Source organism: Chionomys nivalis, chromosome 25 (assembly GCF_950005125.1).
Source record: "Chionomys nivalis chromosome 25, mChiNiv1.1, whole genome shotgun sequence".
Taxonomy (NCBI): domain Eukaryota; kingdom Metazoa; phylum Chordata; class Mammalia; order Rodentia; family Cricetidae; genus Chionomys; species Chionomys nivalis.
In genome coordinates, this window is record NC_080110.1 from 3,740,893 (window position 1) to 3,760,479 (window position 19,587).

Here is a 19,587-nt window from a genome sequence, read left to right on the forward strand (position 1 = left end):
CCCCATCTCCTTCCAGCCCTCCCTCCTCCCCTGCCTTCCCCCTCCACTTCTAATGATCAAGTTTTAGTTGGAATGTTTGATGCATGGAGAAAAAAAATCACAAATTTTTGTAATATTTGGTTAAAAAGCTTGTGTTTTTGATTGAATTCTGTAACCAGAGTCTGCTTGCTCATTTCCTGGCTGCCCAGATCTGAATAATCACACAGAAACTGTATTAATTCCAGCACTGTTTGGCCAGTGCTTCATGCGTACGTCTAGCTAGCTCTTACATCTCAAATTAACCCATTTCTATTAATCTGTGTGTTGGCACGAGGCTGTGGCCTACTGGTAAGGATCTGGCGTCTGTCTCCTTCAGCAGCTACACGGCATCTTTCTGACTCCGCCTGCCTACTCGCTCTCTGTTCTGATTTTCTGCCTGGCTTTACTCTGTCTTCTATGCCATTGGCCAGAACAGCTTCTCATTAACCAATGGTAATAAAACATAGTCACAGCACACAGAGGGGAATCCCACATCAGAGTTCAACAGTAACATTAAACCGTGGCACCTTGACTGACAGATGGGTCAGCAGGTGAAGGCACATGCTGCCAAGCCCGACAACCTGAGTTCCGTTCTCAGGACCTAGGTGGTGGAAGAGGAGAAGCCCCGGGTTGTCCTGTGATCTTCACATGCATGCAGAGACACCTGCCATTCCCCACCCGTAATAAATATTTTAAAACCCCAAACCTGTAGTGGTTCATAAGAAGCTGGTATAATTTCTTAGAGAATATCTTCAAAGGTTTGTCATACTCAACACCTACCCAGACACCTTTCTGTATCTTAAGATTGGTCAACATGTTTGGATAGCATCAACACCATTTTCATATTGTAAACCCCTCCCTGCCATTCATTAGTGGCTTTAGGATCTTTTGACAGCAATTTCTGCATTAATAATGGTCATAAGATAACAATCACCTCATTCCATCGGGAGTCCTGCAATCAGGATAGTATTTCTAGAAAGAGCTTTGCCATTAATTAGCTGCTTCCCACCGGCCATAGGAAAAGAAGGACAGAGAGTTCCTCTGTTTTTAATGAGTAACTGCTGGGTCACGAGAGTTATGCTGTATGTCAGGGACACCCAGTAAGCAAGCATATCTATGCTCCACTGCCGAGCTATAGTGTGGGGATACGGTTGATAAATAAGCAACTACTAGACGATGTGAGGTGGAAAGTCTGTTGGAGCTCTCTCTGAGTCCTAGCTTGAGGTGATTGTTATTGATGAATACTTTCCAGAAAGTATTCATCTGCTTGAGAGGCTATGAAAGCATCACAGATTAGATGACTCAAATGGCAGAAAGTCAAATCATAGAAAATGGTTAAAAGCCTGTGTGGGAGAGAGCAACTATTAATCCTCAGGCACTTTTGATTGGTCAGGTTGAGCAATGCATGTGTTCGTTACCGCGCCTCCTGAAGGAGTCTGAGCATTGACCTTGTTGTTGCTATTATTCCCATTTCCTGTTTGAAGTACGAGGAACTTGGGAGGCAAATGATCTGAGCTGTCTTAACAAACGAGAGCAGGGTGCAGGATTTGAATCCAGAGTTTATGGTCTCACCATAATATTTTTTCTGCCCAAGACATTTGTGTTTTATAAATGGTCTTTGTCAGTGGTTTCCCGCCAATGCAACTTGGTGAAAATAACAAGGGCTACAGATTGTTTTGTTTTTAATTCTTCTCCATCGCTCCTTGTCCTGTGATATTGGTCTTTTGATTCCCCTGGGCCATCCTTTCCCAATTCAGAAGGCAGAAACATTTCCCTTCTTGTGAGCACACTGTTGGCGTTAGGTGGATACCCTATCAACACATCTGAGTGATGAAATTCGTGATAAATATTTACTAGGTTGCTGCCTCTTCCCAACCTTAGGCATGTTCTCATATGGGGTAGTTCTCATTATGTGTGTGTGTGTGTGTGTGTGTGTGTGTATGTGTGTGTGTGTGTGTGTGCAGACATAAAAGCATAAGGGCAGAAGGCCTTTAGGAGGAACTTAGAGCTATTACTCCCAAGCCCACGGATCTGACCCGGCGTGTAGGATTTTCATCAGGTCCCCTGCACAGCCCTTTATATGTTCATGATGTAGGAGAAACACGGGGAGGTCCTTTGTGGAAGGTGGGGCTCTAATGGCGACTGGCATGAATGTATTTCTGTGTGAGGAGCCATGCTAGTCTTCCTCTCTCACCTGTCAGAGTGGCCCTAGTGTCACCGCACACACAGAATTAAGGTGATGACAGAAACATAACGAACTCCTAGTGATATGTACACTTACTTTGAAATCCAGCTTCAGGAAAGAAAATAGAATATCTATTATTATTATTATTTTTTTACATTGAAAGGACAAAGAAATTTCACCCTGGGTTATTTATAATGTCTGCCGTCTCTCTGTCTCTCCGGGGTGTAATTCTCACTTGTTATTAAAGAAGGTGCTGAGGGTTTTGAGTTCACTTGGAATTGTTGGTTATTACAGATTGGGTTTTTTTTTTTCTATGAAACTCATTAAATTTTAACTAGATGCAAACTTTCCGTGTTCCATGACGGGGAAAGACATATTTGGAGTATCTGTCAAGTATGTTGTTGTTACTCACAAAAATATGTCTAGTTTGAAGTCCCGGAACACAAATCTACACGGAGGCTGTCCACGTCACCCGGAAGCACACAGTGGAAGCTTACGATCAAACAGAGGAGGCCAGAATCTTCTCAGAAGTTTCCTGGCACAGTAATACTAGATGGCTGGTTTGAAAATTTCCCATTCAACTCTTACTAAAGCGTTGGTTGGGCGGGGGGGGGGGGGCAGGGGGGTGGGATGGGGAAAGAAAAAAAAACACTTATCTTAAAGATTCATGATTCAAGCGGCCGATAGAATCTGCAGTTTCCACAGTGCTGGGCCCTAGATTTCCCTTTAATGTAATTAAGCCTCAAGATTTATGAATACAACAGGCCAGAACTTGATCCGTGTTCGTTTTCAATTACTGCAGTGAAAGGGCTCTATCCAGATGTCTCTATTTATAACATTCAAGCAGGCCAGGCCAGGAGCTGGAGGGGGGGGGGCCCAAATTGTCAACTTGTTAATTCTCCACAGAGGGTACTCAGCCGAGGTCCTGGCTTTGACCCTGGGACAAAAGGCGAGAGGCCCTGGGGGCGAGGGCATCAATGCTTCCAGGGACAACACGGTGAGCCCCAGGGGTCAGTCCCTCTGCTTTGTAGGTATTTGTGTAATAATGGGGTCCATTCCTTATTTTTTATTTCTGTTACAGTTCTGGGAACATCGAAAGTGGGGGAAAGAAAAAACAACTGGCTCGAATGTAGATGTGAAAGACAAACAAGACATTTATAATGAGAGCATCAGGTGTCCCCTGGCAACAGTAACCAGGATGAAATGCTACAGGGAAACACACAGTATGCAGTGACCCACATAATGGGGCCTATTTGGGGCCCATTGTTTTATTTTTCTTTTGAAGGGTGTTGTGTCATTTTTTTAAAAAAATGTTCCCAGGTCTGCAATTTAGTTTTGCCAGGATTACCAGACCTGAGTGTCTTTTCTCTTGCTGCCGTTACGGGATTATTTCTTTAGGGAGCAGGATTTTCAACCACCAGAAACCCACCTGCCAGGGAAGTCGAAAATATTCCATTTTCTTCCCTTTCATTTTTTTTTCTTTCTTTTGTAAAAGATTTCTGTGCTTTCCAGGACCGTGCTACAGGTTTCTGAGACATGTGCAAGTGTTCTCTTACACGCATGTGGATGTCTGCACGGAGGTATCATTTTAAAAGGAAAATCCCAAACAAAAGACTTAGAAATAAGAGCCCAGCCGGGGACGCAGACCTACTAATGAAACGGACCCCATCCAGCAAAAAGCCCCAAATCCTACCCACGCTTTCCCTCGGTGGCATGTGTCTAGTCCGTCATTTTATTTTCTAAACTCATAGCCCTGAGTTGCTACCTTGTGAACAAGAATGAGCTGGGATATCGCAACGATAATTGGCCATTACGTTAGCACGTGACTCAGTCGGAGAATGGTTGACCAGTTCTCTTCCAACTCAGAAGTCAACTTCTAAAAAGGACTGCAAATCAGTTTGGAGTTTTCCTGTCTTCGAGTCATGACCTTTGCAGGACCCAAATTTATTTCAGTGAATTTGAATAGAACAAGGGATTGTTCAAAAGTCGAGTTTCTACCCAGGTTTATTCTGTTGTTGGCCTTCAGCATGACACCTCTCTTTTCTTCCCTTTATTTAAAAAGTTATTTAATAATTCAGTACCAAATCTAATCAAGTTCGAAAACTTCATTACACATAAATGTGCCCTTCTGGTTTCAATGAATATATTTTAGATAAAACATCATCTCTAACTACCACCACCACCTCCTTTTTTTTTCTTTTTGAAATGAATATGTACCAGACACACAGGACAGGAGATCGGGACTGAAATATATCTTGATTAGTCATTCCTCCTGGAAAGCTGCTGTCTGACAGTTTTAGCCATTAATCTGTGTGTAGCTCTCACAGAAGCGCGTGTGTAGCTCTTGCTTGCCCCTGAGTTGCGCAGTAGGCTTTGGGAGTGTGTTGAAACAAGGTACAGTATTTCCCCAAGTTTTTCAAATTTTGCTTGGCTCTTTGCTGCTTCTGATTGCTTCTATCATATCGATAGAGTCAATTTTGTTTTCTAAAGTATTTTTAATTTACGCTTACATGGTCTTGTTTGTCTTTTGAAAGCCCCCTCAATTCACTGTTAGAATTGCTAGTTCTCTCTCTCTCTGTTTCTGACTTTGCATCAGCCCCTGTGGGTTCCACTCATCTGTGATGCTACAGCAGGTGAGACAGAGGTTGAAACAGACATTGATGAGCAATGAAGAGCAAGTGCAAGATGCCCGAGCTGGAAGTTATTATTTGTGTGTAACGTAGCAAAGATGCTGGCTTCAATGACCTGAAGGGGCTGTGCACATGATCTTCAAGCCTCAAGAAGGAGTCCTCCAACACCGTGGCTGCTTTTGTCTGTGCTAGGTTTAGCTAGGGGAATAGTACAAGCAAGTATAGAACCAAGTTGCTTAAGATGTTAATTAGAAATCTGTAAAAGCAGGAGAATAGTTTCAAATGTGTGTGGAAAAGTGAATGGTCATGGCTGGAAGGACTGTGCGTGTGCGTGAAGGCCAGCCCAGCTGTCTCATGTTTCTTTGGTGTGTAAAAACACAATCCATTTTATACAGCACTCACATACATGTATATATATATATATATATATATATATATATATATGTATGTATGTATTTGCGGTTTGCCTGTGAAGTGATCGCTTGTGCTGAGCTGGTGGTATTGTTTCCACAGTTTGCGGAAGGTAGGTAGTGGGGTGGAGGAGCAGGCTGTTGGTTTGTAAGTCTTAGGGTTTCTAGCTGGTCCTCTTCCAGCCTCTTTTGTCCCCTGTGCTTCCTGACTGCACACATTGCCACGTATCTTAACCAGTCTCGGCCACTACTGTGCCCAGGAGTGGCTTGTGACCCACTCTTTCTCAACTGTGATGGAGTGACACTCTCTCCAACTGTGGACCCAATAAATTCTCCTCTAAGTTACCTCTTGTCAAGTATTTGATCACAGTGATGGGAAAATAAAAAACCCAAACCCAATATGCCTGAGCTGTTGGCCAAACAGTACTGTGATTAATATAGTTTTTTTTTGTGTGGTTATTTGGGTCTGAGTGGCCAGGAAATGAATGCACAGTCTCTGCTTACAACAAATTATGTAAAATTATGTTAAATAGTATTTATATGTGTTGGGTTTGGGTTTTTTTTTTTTTTTTTGTTCTTCTCTCTCAGTAGTTATGGTCTGCATTGCTTCATCTAGGGGTGGTCTAGAGTGACTTCCTGCATCCATATGGCCACGTTGCTCTAGCCACTTTGAAAACATTGTTTCTAGCCCATTCTTAGCTGATATTATATACACTAGTGCTTACTGTAGAAAACGCATGGGTGTGAGTCATCCCAACTCTGTTCCAAAGTGGCTTCTTGGGATCAGTTGATTGCTGGAGAACAAATCATCACTGTGTTTAGTGGCAGATGAGAGTAGGCTGTGTGCACCTAGGAATAAACAGCTTGAGCTTGCTGGGATCTGGATTTCATGGCCTGGCTTTGGGCAGAGGGAGACAGATGCTTAGGAACTCATGGTCATAAACCTGTATTTTCCATAGTTATAAAGATTACTGTAATAAAGATTAATATAGAAAGATTACCGTATTTCAAAATAGCTACTAAGAAAAGCTGTTTCCTTAGTCATTCAGAGGAGGATATAGTTAATATAGTTCCTAGGAATTCGATCTGGGTTGGCATTAATTAAAATGCAATTTCTGTGTGAGCACATAAATAGCTGTGGTCGTAAGACAGACAGATGAGCAAAGTCAGCTTCAAAATATCTTTGTGAGCGAAGCTGGATTAGTACAGAATTATAGGGCGAATTGATGCTCTTCAGAATTATAGGGCTAGTTGATGCTCTTCAGAATTTTTTCAATGTCCTGTATGCAATGTAGCATCTGTCACTTGAATCTTAGGCAATGACACCACTCATTCCTTGATCCAACTATCTAATTACTCACTTCTCCAACCACTTATTGATTTGCTTGTTATCCTTTTACCCAATAACCCATCAATTCCCCAATCTCTTTATGCAATATGTCTTATGTAAGTTCTATCCAGTACAAAGTTTTTTCCTTGTTGAGAGGATTCTAAAAACAGACGATGGTTTCTGTCTTCTCAAAGTTCTCAAAGCTTGATTTATTTTGTTCTCTGTTCTTTTTTTTAAACAATAGATTTATTTTTCTTTTATATGTATTACTATTTTGTCTCTTTGTATGTCTATGCCCTGCATGCATGACTGCTGCCTGCAGAGGGCAGAAGAGGGTATCTGCTCTCCTGGAACTGGAATTATGGGAAGGTCATGTGCAGTCATTGTACACTGGAAAGATTTGTCACTCATATTGTTTTAGTAAAATGCTGAGTGTCCCTAGCAATGCAGAAAGTATAGATGGGGTAACCAGACTCTTGAATTCTGGAAAGAGGAAAGGCAAAGTCAGTCACTAGCAAGACACAGAGGAAGCAAGATGAGAATGTCTGAGAAAAGGTACCAAGCCACGTGGCTAAACATAGAAAAGAAAAATGGGTGATTTAAGTCATAAGAGCTAGTTAGTAATAAGCCTGAGCAATCGTCCAAGTCTCTGTGTGTTTATTTGGGACTGAATGGCTGTGGAACTGGGTGGGATAGAAACTTCTGTCTACAGTTGTGAGCTGCCATATGCATGCTGGGAACTGAACCTGAGTTCTCCGGCAAATCAGTGCTCTTAATTGTTGAGCCATCTCTCCAACTTCTTTTCCTTGTTGCTGTTGCTCTCAGTTTTCACTTTGAAAACAGAGTCTCACTACCTTGCCCAGGCTGGTTTTGATATTATGATTCTCTTGTCTTAGCCTCCTGAGTGCTAAAGTTAAAGGTATGGACTGACACATTGGCTTCTCTGTCAATGTAGCTGTGTCTTGGGTCATTATGGTTAGGAGACAGATGCAGGTGAAGAGAGGCGAGAGCTGAAGGAAACTTTGTCCACTGGGGAAGCGTGGAGAGTCAGAGGGACAGAGGGACTTGTGAGGTTGGTAAGAGTACATCCAGGGGAGAATATTGACCCGAGTGAGAGGGTGGTTTGTACACCCTCATGCCACGAGAGGAGTTCAGAGAGCCTTCGTGAGTCCTGAGCAGGGGAGGCAATATGAGACTCAATTGTCTTTAGAAAGCCAATGCAGTTCTGTTTTGAAGATGGAATGAGGAGGACTGAGAAGACAAGACACACAGAGGATGTTATAAGCCTGTTCTTCAGATCTGGGTCACTTCCAACACTCACACTGTTGCCATAGTGAAGCTAGGGGGCTTTCCAATCACAACCACTCAGGCGTGTTCATATTTCAGGGACAGAAAAAAGAAGGTTGCATTTATAATGCTTTTGTTTTTGGTTCATATCCAATGTTGATTTTCTTCTAAATGTTGGAGAGATTAATTTATATGTTCAGGTTGTCCTTAAACTGGTACTTTTGTGTAGAGACATGGAAAGACTTGGGAGGTAGGGTGAGGAGGGGGATACAGGTGTGTCTAAGTTTAAAAGTAGGGGAGGAGAGGCGGCCTTTCTTAGCAAAATAACTGAAGCCTAAAACAAATCTGTTGTCCGCATACATGACATCATTAATGTAACATATGCAAATACGTATTTAACTCAGCGAGACAGCTTGCTGTAAGGCACAGTGCTCAGGGTACAGATTAAAGCAGAGGTCAAGAGTTTTAGTTCCGTCCTTAAGGTCACCAGCTTCAAATTCATTACAATAATGCAGTCTAGGGATCAAAAGATCCTTTTCACAGAGTGGGAAGGAGGTAGAGTGGTTAGGTCAGGGCTACCTACCCATCTTGGTTGGTACAAAGCAAACTCCAAGTTAACCATTACATAGTGGCAGACACAGCGAGTGAATGAGTGAATTCACTCCTGTTTTGTGGGTAGGGTGCAGTGAAGACGTGGCATGCCTTCTTCAGTTTTAAAAGTGTCTTAGATCCATCAAACTATCATTCCTGCATAGCGCCATTGAAAATTACCCATCTGAACCTCTCCGTAGCAGTGCAATCTGGTCTAGATCTCCACCTTCCAGGAAAAAAATGTTTGTTTCCTTATGTGTTAAGCTCTGCCTATTTTATAGGCTACTCTTTCCTCCCAATTCCCTGCTGCACTTATCCTTTTGATTGATGGAAGAGTCTGATATATTTTGAATGTTTTATTGGCTCAACAGGCCAACTGAAAATATATTGGAATCAGAAATACTTTTTAACATCCACATTGCTTTTCTCTAAAATTCTGAATTACGCTTTAGACACGTAGACGCTCTTTACTGAATACAACAAAACAGGCATTCAATTGATGTCCAGCACACACTCGTACACCTTGAACATTTGTGAACCTTGCACACTCAGCTGTACAAAGGTCAAGCCAAGTTGACCCAGAAATCACCTGCTAAGATGTGTGAGTGCATCAGAGGAAAATCAAGAAAAACCAGGAAGCCTGCACACCAGGCAGAGGGGATTTCTCTTCTTGGAAACGGGGAGAAAAGAATACAATTTGGCACTTGATCAGCGTGGCAGCTGTGCCTGTCTCCACAAGAAAACGCCATCAAGCAATTTGCGAATTCTTGTTATATAATTACTCTTCACTTAAGGTGACTATTGTGTTCTGTCCCTCATTATGAATATCTCATGGTCTGATTTTTTTTTTTGGCACATTTAATCCTGTTCAAAACCAAATTAAACTCTGAAAGCATATGTTACCGTAAAGCTTGAGTCACAAGCCTTCCGTGATATTTTGCAGAAGGTCATCTGGAAAATGAAAACGCAAAGCAAGAGCTAAATCTCCTATATGCCTACAATGAGTCAGGGGCTGGGATGACTTATACAAGTGCAGTGTGAGGAGTGAGTGTCACCTTTAAGGACTACAATGATGACATCACCCATAGCCTCGCCTCCTACCAGCTTTGGCTAGATGGAGGACTTCTTGCTTTCCTGGGAAAGCAGATGATACCTTTGGTTATCCCCACACTGTACACTCCTGGGTGATCTAGAATTGGAGTTATGGTGAAATAGGCTCTCTGGTGGCTCCTTCTCATTCAGGCCATATTTATGGAATAGGTGAGGCTGTATGAAGGTTTAGTTATGCCATAGGGTACTAATTTCAAAGATTGGACAAGAATCCATTAAAAAATGAGGGCACATATTTTCCCAAACATGAATACTCTGTCTTAAAGTGTGAATGAATTATTTCCCCTTACACAGTCCTTTTCGCCCCTCCCACTTTTGGTCTTCATGACGTCTGTGTTCTATCTAGGAGTCTTACTGAGCTGTCAAATTCTTTCACCCATGTAGAATGTCTATTGCCATGACAACAGCATCATGGTGCCCTAGGCTTTTCTAGTTCTTTGCCATGTCCTCCTCTCTTGGGGAGACTGAACACATGCACATTTGTCATGCTGCTGTAGAGTCAGGATCATGCAAGAATTATTTAACTCTATTATATTTTATAGCCACCATTGATTGACCCTTGTTATGTCTCACTAGTATTTATCTATTTGGGTTTAATCTTTGGGCAAGATTGCACTTCTTTCCCACTGTTCAAATAGTTTATTGCTGAAATACAATGTTAGTGATCATATTTACACATACTAACGCCACTATGAGAGTTTTGTTTACTATGTTTGTTATCTGACACCTACTCCAAAGACTGTGATCAAATGTGTTAACATGTATAAAATGCTTGGTGCAGCTTGGGGATTTTATAAATGGCTGCTCTCGTTATTCTCTTCTAAAGGTCATGGGGCTGACAGAGGAGGAAGAGAAGAACGTAGTGTATTAGACTCTTGAGTTTAGTCTGTTTTTTTACCACCAACAGCATCTCCACCCTGTGTCAAGGAAAGCCAAGTCTTCCTTAGCCCCAAACATACACTTTGAGATGTGGTCTCATGTAGTCTGGGCTGGTTTTGAACTTACAGACTAGCCAAGGATGATGCTCTTGAATTTCTGACTCTGTTGTCTCCACCTCCAAGCGCTGGGCCTACAGGCTGCCCCCTTCCTCCTGTCATATCTACATTGCTGGGTCTAACCCAGGCTTCCTGCATGTTTATCCTATATATTAGAAAAACCTCTATCAACTGAGCTATGTCCTTATCCAAAGTTCTCGTTGGTAGGGGGATCTGTCTCTCTGAAAAGTTATTACAGTTTATCAGGCAAACACATGCCTATATTTGCATCACAGAACCATTATTTGGTTATTATCGTTTGGATGTTCTAAAATACACTTAGCATTCAAGTGAGTGAAATGGAGTAGCCTTGGTGTTCAGTGTGTTTCCCACTTGGATTCTAAATGATAGGACTTTACTTATGCTCACTCAAAGGTTAAAATTTTGGATTCTGTTAAAATGTTAGTCTGCAGAAAGAAGCCTAGAACACGTGCTTTATCTGGGGGTGTCAGATGGTATTCTGTTGCCTTGGTAACAAGTCCAGCTGTGACATACACCTGTGTGTAAGAGTAGTCTGCTTAATTATGCTCAACAAACTCAGCTCATCGCTTTGGCCTCCCAGGCAGTGAACAGCAGGGACTATATCAAATTATTTTTATGAATTGTATTTAGGGTGAACGTGGGATACGGAATGGCAGTGTTGTGTTTCCAAGTCTCTCTCTCTCTCTCTCTCTCTCTCTCTCTCTCTCTCTCTCTCTCTCTCTCTCTCTCTCTCTCTCTCCTTGTCATAGCCTGTTTAGGCTGCTATAATAAAATTATTGGACTGGGTAATGTATAAACAATAGAAATTCATTGCTCACAGTTCTGGATATTTTGAAGTTCAAGGTCATGGCACTAGATGACTCAGTGTTCCCTGAACATGATACTTTTTTGCTGTGTCCTTCTGTGACGGAAGAAGCAAACATTTCCCCTTAGGACTTTCCATGAGGTCTTTATCCACACTGGTGAGGTCAAATCATCTTCTAAAGGCCCCAGCTTTTGATACCAACACGAATTTCAGTGCACGAATTTAAGGACAGGAACGCTCAGACTTTGGCAATGATTGTCCATGTCAATTTTTACTTTTGGTTATTATAACTTTGCCTTTTTTAGTATTTAATGATATCAGATGGAGCAAAGGGGACTGTTGTGGGAAGAATAAATTGCTACAGTTTAGCATAATAAAAGGTTAATAGGTCCCTTTGTTTATTGCTTATCTTTAAGGTTTTGCATATTAAGAAGATTAAACAGGGACGTGAACAAAGTCTTGGTGGTTAAAGGTACATGCCGCTTTTGCATAGGATTTGCTTCTCAGCATGCATGTCAAGCAGTTCGCAACCGCCTAGAACTCTAGCTCCAGGGTGATTGATGCCGCTGCCCTCTGGGCATGTGGGCATACTCTCACACGGAACATACTCACAGATACACATGCACACACAAATAATGAAGGTATTTTAAAAAGCATTAAATATAGCCCTATTAGTATACTATTATCAACAAAAGACATAGATGTTTATTTTAGATATGTGGCAAGTGAGCTGACTGTATAAACTAGATAAAGATGGCAAATCTGTAGATGTGCTGTGTGCCTCCATATGGCCGGGAGAAGGGAAACAACTCAAACATGGTCTTCATGGTTTTTCTCAAAGGTGATTAAATTCCATAGTCAAAGTTATTGGACTGGACTTGGAAGTACTTTGGGTGCAGATCTTGGTCCAAATCCCCCTTTAATAGCTGAGTGTTCTTGGACCTGTCAGTTCATCTACTTGTGAGTTTTCTTTTATGCCTTGAGACCACAGTTCTACCGGGTGGTTGAGATGAGCCCAGTCACTATTGACCCTGCTAATTTCCCCTTCTTATTTGGCTTCCAAGAGGATGAAGGTGCATAAACAGACAGTTGTTTTCTTGCATCTACTTTTCTCGTCAGGAAGGGCAGAGGCCAGCTGAATTCTACCCTAGACAAGACCTGTTCTCTAAGGCGTCTCTGTTCCCTACCCACTTGTAATCCCTGTTCTTCATGTTGGAACCAGGGACCGTGGTACCTCTCGTAACTCTCTTCAAAGCATCGGCTACAAAAAAGGGTACGTGTTCTGTCTCTCCCCATCCACTCTGGAGCTTGCTCTGGGCAATGGAAACCATGCCAGGTGGCCTGAGGATTTCCAGGCAGGGGTTGCTTGTTGACTAGGGCAGATGTTCAAGTCAAAGATGACTCACCTGCCTGACCTGCACTGGGAAGTCAGTTTCGCAAAGCCACAGAGATCTTCAGTCAGAGATGAGAGCGCATGCTTACCTTCCTCTTCACGGGAATAGGACGCTTGAGTGAATTCCTTGAGTTCCCAAACTGGCTTCCGAGCAAGAGTCAAAATTTGAGACCCTTGACCTCAACACTGAATCGTTTTAGTTCTCTTGGCGATGTTTGCTTATGAAGACTGATATTTTGGGAACGGATGGCCTCGTGAAACAGCAAGTTTAGAGTTTCTGTGCAAGTCCTAGCTACGGATTGGGCACAGGGAGGTGGGAGATGGATGGGGGTCAAACAGCACCCGAATTACAGGGTCTGGAAGATGTCTTTTGGGCCCGAGACCCGTAGGGTCATTTTTATTGTGTCACTTCACAATATAATTTTCTCCACATGAAATATCTTAGGAAGTAAGTGCTGTGCCTAGGGCTCACTGCCATCAGTCATTGAAGACCTTAAATAGCATTTGGTTTAATTAACTTACGCATGTTTTCCGTGAAACCCGTTTAGAACTCTGGTTACAGTCACAAGTGCTCAGTATAAGGTGGAAATTATGAAATTTAGAGAAGAGGAACCATAAATATTTAAGCTTTTTTTTTAAGTTAAAGAACTGATAAACGCATGGCCAGATCCCAAGATTACTTTCTGGTAAAGGAAAAAAATCTTACTTGTGCACACTTCCTTCTTTAAAAGCATCTATGGGAAGTTGAACGTTGAAATTCATTCCTGAATATGAGATTTCAGAGGCCCACATCTGTCCATTTTGAACACAATGAATGTTAAATAGATGTGTGTGTGTGTGTGTGTGTGTGTGTGGTGTGCGCACGGTTGTGATGAGTATGGAAGTGATGTTCTCATTGAGCCTTGAAAGCCACAGTGAGCTTCTGTTGTGTCCCATCTTTCCCCTTGCAGAGCCCTAAGCCTAACTTCTGCCCGTGCTATTGTTCAGGGAAAAAGTGGGCATATTGTGCTGATTGCTATTAAATTAAAGCAGAAAGGGAGAGACACAAACACAGAAACCCATCTTGCCAGCGGGGAAATCACAATCTTTTATTTTGCATTTTGGGAGGGTCAGAAAGTCATGACAGGCATCTGACCCCCGATAACCTCTTTGATGCTTCTGTGTGCAGTTTTTTTTTAGGTGGGGGGGCGAACTTAATTAAATACAATTGAATTTCCTTGCTAACATGGCCAATGAAAGGATGCCTTTGAGATGGCTGGTGTGTTGGCTGGTGACGAGCAAACAAAGATGCTTCTTTTGTTCCTCAAAGAAAAGTTAGCATATGTTAGTTAAGGATTTGTGATTCCCTTTGACAAGACTGGCTGGATCCTGGAAATTCAATGATTCTTCTGAAATGGTAACCCCATGAGGAGACGGAATGTGCGACCCAGAAAACTCCCAGCCCCCCAGTGTCCTGCTAAGTAAGCCCCCTTTTTTTGTAAGCGTACTTTATCTAGCCACACCGAAAAAAGAATCATCACTGATGTATACTGAAGTTGCTGGTGTTTGACTGCACGTAACATATCAGTCCAATTTTTGGATTTTTCCAGTACCTAGAGGAAGGGATATTTGTCGAGATGTATTAGGGATGTTTAACAGAACTATTTAAATAGAAGTTAATAAAGAATATCCAGTTGTTGCTTCTTCATAGTTGACCATGAGTAGCCTACAATCAATCAATAAATCAATCAATATAAAAGTTATAAAAATGTCATTTAAATAGAGTTTCTATTGTTTTTCTTGAGCTTCTGGAGTCAGTGGCTGACAATTAGCCATCGAGGAATGAATTTATAATTATGACACACACAAAGAATGAGTGATTTCGTTCTACTTGGAGCCTGTGTGTTTATCTAGAGGGAATCAGATTTCCTTCTTCTTAGACTCAGAATCTTTTAACCTAGATGATTTTGTCTTCCTTGAAGAGAGGATTAGCCCCAGGAACTGGCGCTTTCGGATTTAAAGTTGACTATTGTACGTGTTAAGCCTCCCTCCTTACCTCCACCCTCCCTTTCTCTGTTTCTAAGCTTTCCTAGATATCTCTAATTATCTAGAGAGATAAAGTCAACACTTGACCCCATTGCCCTGCCTGGCTTCCGTCTTATCTCTTGTTCTCCGTTCCTAGTGGGACTCCTCAAAGTAGTGTGGACACAGCTCGGCTTCTGCTTCCTTCTCACTCTGGAGTGCAGTTTTGATGCTCACCCTTGTACCACGCTCCACAGGTGAAGTCAGTGACCGTCAGCTGCTGTGCGAGGTTGAAAGGTTTTGCTCTCCACAGTGGCATTTACTGACCAAGCCGAATCTTGCTTTATAGTGTTTGGAGTTCATTTAGAACTCTGTAGGGCCAGCTGTAGCTTTGTCAATGCTTTCCTTGGCTCAGTTTCTGCCTGTTTTGTCTGACTGTACTTTTCAAAGTTGAGCTCTTTCGAAGGTAAAGATACTTTAAAGAATAACTGGGAATAAAATTATGGGTATTTAAAAGGTCCAAAACTTTGTTGTTGACAGGAAGTTTGCTGATAAGATAGTAGATCGCTAAGTGACTGGAGTCAATTGTTTTTCTGTGTATTCAAATATTCAAAGTACCAGATGAAGGAAGGAAAAAATAGAGTGGGATGTTTGTGCAGAAATGCGATACCGGTCTCCTCTCACAGGCTGACTCACACCTCACAGTCTAGATCTTCTGAAATACCTACGCAAGATGCCAGGGCACCATCTTGTGTAATGAGGTCTTGCAACAAGGCAGCCTCACGCTGGAATCTCGACTGCTCAATCATGAGATTGCTTTGGGATGTAGTGGAATTCTTTAGGCTTCAGATTTCCCATTTCCAAAACAAATCTTGGTAAAAAATAGCAGACACCCAGTAGTACCTTGGCTAAGGTAGCTGCTGTGGGAACAGGGCTGTCCTTGTCACTCTCAGTAGCTAGCACGTGGTCAGGATGTTCTCCCGTCAAGACTTCTCTGTCCCTGCTGTCTGACATCACCATTTTACTTCCTTTTCTGCCACTAAATTTATTTTTGCCTCTGCTTCCAAATTTGGCTCAAGGACATTTTGCTCTCGATGGACATAGCCTTCAAGAAGTGGCTCCTGGTACTTCTTGTTTCTACTTTGTCCGGTGGAGGAGTACCTCGCGTACTTCATTTATCCTGTCAGGGCATTTGTTCTGCTGGGCTTGGAGCATCCTGGGGAGTACCATAGAGCATCCTGGGGAGTACCATAGAGCATCCTGGGAGTACCATAGAGCATCCTGGGAGTACCATAGAGCATCCTGGGAGTACCATAGAGCATCCTGGGAGTACCATAGAGCATCCTGGGAGTACCATAGAGGTCGTGTTCCATTTTGTTTTACTCCTTTGGTACCGACCACACTGTGGTGTGAATCAATAATTTTATCCTGACTGCAATAACCAGACAGGTGGACAGAAACACACTGGGCATAGCTATGACAACCGGAAAGCCCACTACACAGTGGCTAGACCATGTCTTTGTATTTCATTGTTAGCGGACATTGCTGGTCCATTATACTTTCTGGGCTCCCATTGGAGGAGAATCTATTTCCAAGGCTTCAGTTATCTTCAGTCTTAATCTCTTTATTTTATTTATTATTTTTGAAGTGGGTTTTTCTAACCCGGCTGACTTCTTAGAGGCTACCTATACAGAACCGATTATTCTTGGTAAGCCTCCTGCCTCAGCCTCCAAAGGGTTGGGATTATAAGGCATGTTCCACCAATCCTGGCCTCTTATCACCTCTTTAAAGCAACAAATACTGTAAGGATCAGAGTCTCAACAGTATGTTCTATGCGAGCCATATCATCAGGAAGATTGGTACAAAAGCGGGATCTTGGGGTCTCACTAGACCCCCTGATTTCACCTGCACATTTTGGCCAGTGAGCCCCAGGTGACTTGACCGTACATTACAATGTCAGGAACGTCCATCAGTAACAGCTGCTTCAATAGCAGGGTCCGGAGTCTCCTGATGTGAATGCCTTTGTCTATAAAGACTCAGGAGAAGCTCCTGGGATGACTGCTAAGGGAATGGGGGTGATGCATTGGTGTACTGCTGGGATGTTAAGTCAGGAAGCAACCCTAAGGAGATAATCTAGATCTATAGGAGTGGGTTCAATTAAGTGAGTTAATTAATGAGTTTTGAACTTAATATCTTGATTCTATGCCTAGAAACAGATGGATGTTCTCTGGTAACCAAACGAGTCCTCTTAAAAGAAACAGCACTTGCTGTGGCAAATGCATCTTTTTACTTGGCACAGTTCGATGGCCTAAGCAGGAATTTCAAAAAGCTTTCTCCTGGTTTCTGCTTTCTGTTCCCATCCCAGGGACAAAGCAAGTATTTGCTTTTAGCCCCGTTGACACCCAAGCACTTCGCAAATGTTTCCACAGGCCAGCTGCCCTTTGTGGAGCCTCCTGGGAACTTTCTTTCGGTTACTGACCCTCAAGTGCATGCAAACTTTTATCTGTGGAGTCTGGGGAGGTATTTGTCACCTCCCATCCTTAAAGGAGGGCGACCCAGACCATGGCCCGAGCTTGAAAACCCATCGCCAGCTCTCAGGGCTCATCTCAAGATCTGCTCTTGCGGCCTAATTGACTTACTGATGCCCTAGGAGGGAACACACGTACACTCACACATACTTACACACACACACACACACACACACACACACACACACACACCACATACACCCCCACAACATACACACACACCATACACACCACATACACCACATACACATTTCACAAAAACCACATACACATACCACACATACACATTACATACACACATATCACATACACACACCACATTCACACAAACATACACACTAAGCACACACCCCCACACCACACACACACACACACACACCATATATATTCACACACATTCACACACACTCTTTCACATACATGTACACACTCATACACTCTCACACACAGTGTCTCTCTCACACACAATAACACACTCACGCACAGTCTCACATACACACACTTGTACACCCCACACATACATCGCGTAAAGACACACATCATATACACACCACATACATACCACACACACACACTCACACACACATTCGCACACACTCTCACATACATGTACACACTCACACACTCTCACACACACTCACGCAGTCTCTCACGCACGATAACACACTCACACACACACACGCTCACACACACAGTCTCTCACACACATCTAATCTCTTCCTATGTCTCCACTAAATTTTAGAGGACGGGAAATTCTGAAATCAGTGACTTCCCATCCGAAAGCATCACCGTATGCAGCCCTGCAGGGACAATTTGATGAGAAATTTTGCTCAGAATTTCGTGCTTCTTCCTTTACTTTAGGCCGGTTCGGCCATCTTTCCCCGAATGCTTTTCTTAAGGCCACCACAGTGCTCAATTCACTTCTTACGAGTTGTTGGCTGTGTTTAATGACTGGAACGTTTAGCCACACACTACATTGAATAAAGGTCACACTCCGGTGTCGTGTGAAGATAAAAATCAGTCAGTAGTAAAAACCTGTCACTTCAATGGAGTGGTCATCGGGGCTCCTACCAGCAGGTTTGGTTTTCACTGTTCATGCAGGGAATGGCTCATGGATGTGCGCATGCATGTGAATGGGGAAAAAACCTATATCCTGCCATCTGTGACACCTGGTTCCACAACACCATGTCACAGCATAGTTTTTAAAAATTAAAATTATATGGGCCGATCTCTCCTTATTTCTGGTAACATGCCTCTCCTCTAACATGGGCTATGACCTCACTTCTGCTCATCAAACTCGAGTCTTCTGCCTTTTCTCTTTCATCTTCAGAGAAACATGGGCGGCTGTTGTTGCTGTCATCATCGTCATCATCATCATTATTTTGTTATTATTATTATTATTATTATTATTATTATTATTATTATTATAGTATTTTGGAGCAGAGCACCCTGGCTTTCTGCGGCGACTCTTGTGTCTTCCTAAATGCACTTGATTTAGCTTTCAGAGTGTAATTACTGCCAAACAAGTTAATTGCTTTCTAAGTGTCCAGAACTGTCTGGCTAAATTTGCTTTCATTTACCAACCTTCATCCCACATCAACGGCTCAACGTAAACACAAACGATCGTTAATGACTGCCTAATGCCATATTCATTAGAGAATCAGGTTAATGACTGGCAATGACTAGCCCAGCTCCTTTATTTTCTCTTCAAGCCCCTCCCCCACTGGCTTGTTGATGACACCAGCCTTTTATTTGAAAAGAAATTCTACCTGCATTTTGAACGTTCAAGGAGAGGCTGTCCTAGAGAGTTGATAGATAGTCCTAATCTTGGTGGCTTCTTTTCTCTGGTAGATACCTCCCAAGACATCACTCTGGAGATAGCAGACACAGGCAGTCATTTGGGTATCAGTTAGACGTCAACAAAACATTCTACTTTTTCTTGTTTTTAAAGGAAGAGTGTGTACTGTTGGCTGCCAGGGAGCCTCACTGTTTGGGAAGCACAGATTACAGGGATGCTGTGCACACATGGAGATACTGTTTTCCCATCACACTCATTTTGAGCAACGCTACTCCTTTGTGCCCTGACATGAACGCAGCTCGAACAAGCAGTCTCCTTTGGTACCAAGAGATGGCCACCCAAGTCAATGTCAGAGCCGTGTACTAAGGGCCCTGTCTGCCTCAGGCAAAGGCTCTACCTAGCTGGAAAACCCCAGGTGCATGGGTTGAGTGAGTGCAGAGACTCCAGATGGAGATCCATGTTGGGCCTGGGCCTGACTTCACCTG

The 19,587-nt window shown here is 42.7% G+C and overlaps 1 protein-coding gene across 1 annotated transcript in view; it reads left to right on the top strand.

Annotated features, from left to right (window-relative positions):
- Positions 1–2,561: 2,561 nt before the first annotated feature.
- Positions 2,562–19,587, top strand: part of C25H12orf42 (chromosome 25 C12orf42 homolog) — a 76,803-nt gene continuing 59,777 nt past the window's right edge. The window contains exons 1-3 of the mRNA XM_057757407.1: positions 2,562–2,596; positions 3,110–3,200; positions 3,285–3,392. Coding sequence (XP_057613390.1) covers positions 2,562–2,596; positions 3,110–3,200; positions 3,285–3,392 — 234 coding nt within the window. The remainder of the gene's footprint in view (positions 2,597–3,109; positions 3,201–3,284; positions 3,393–19,587) is intronic.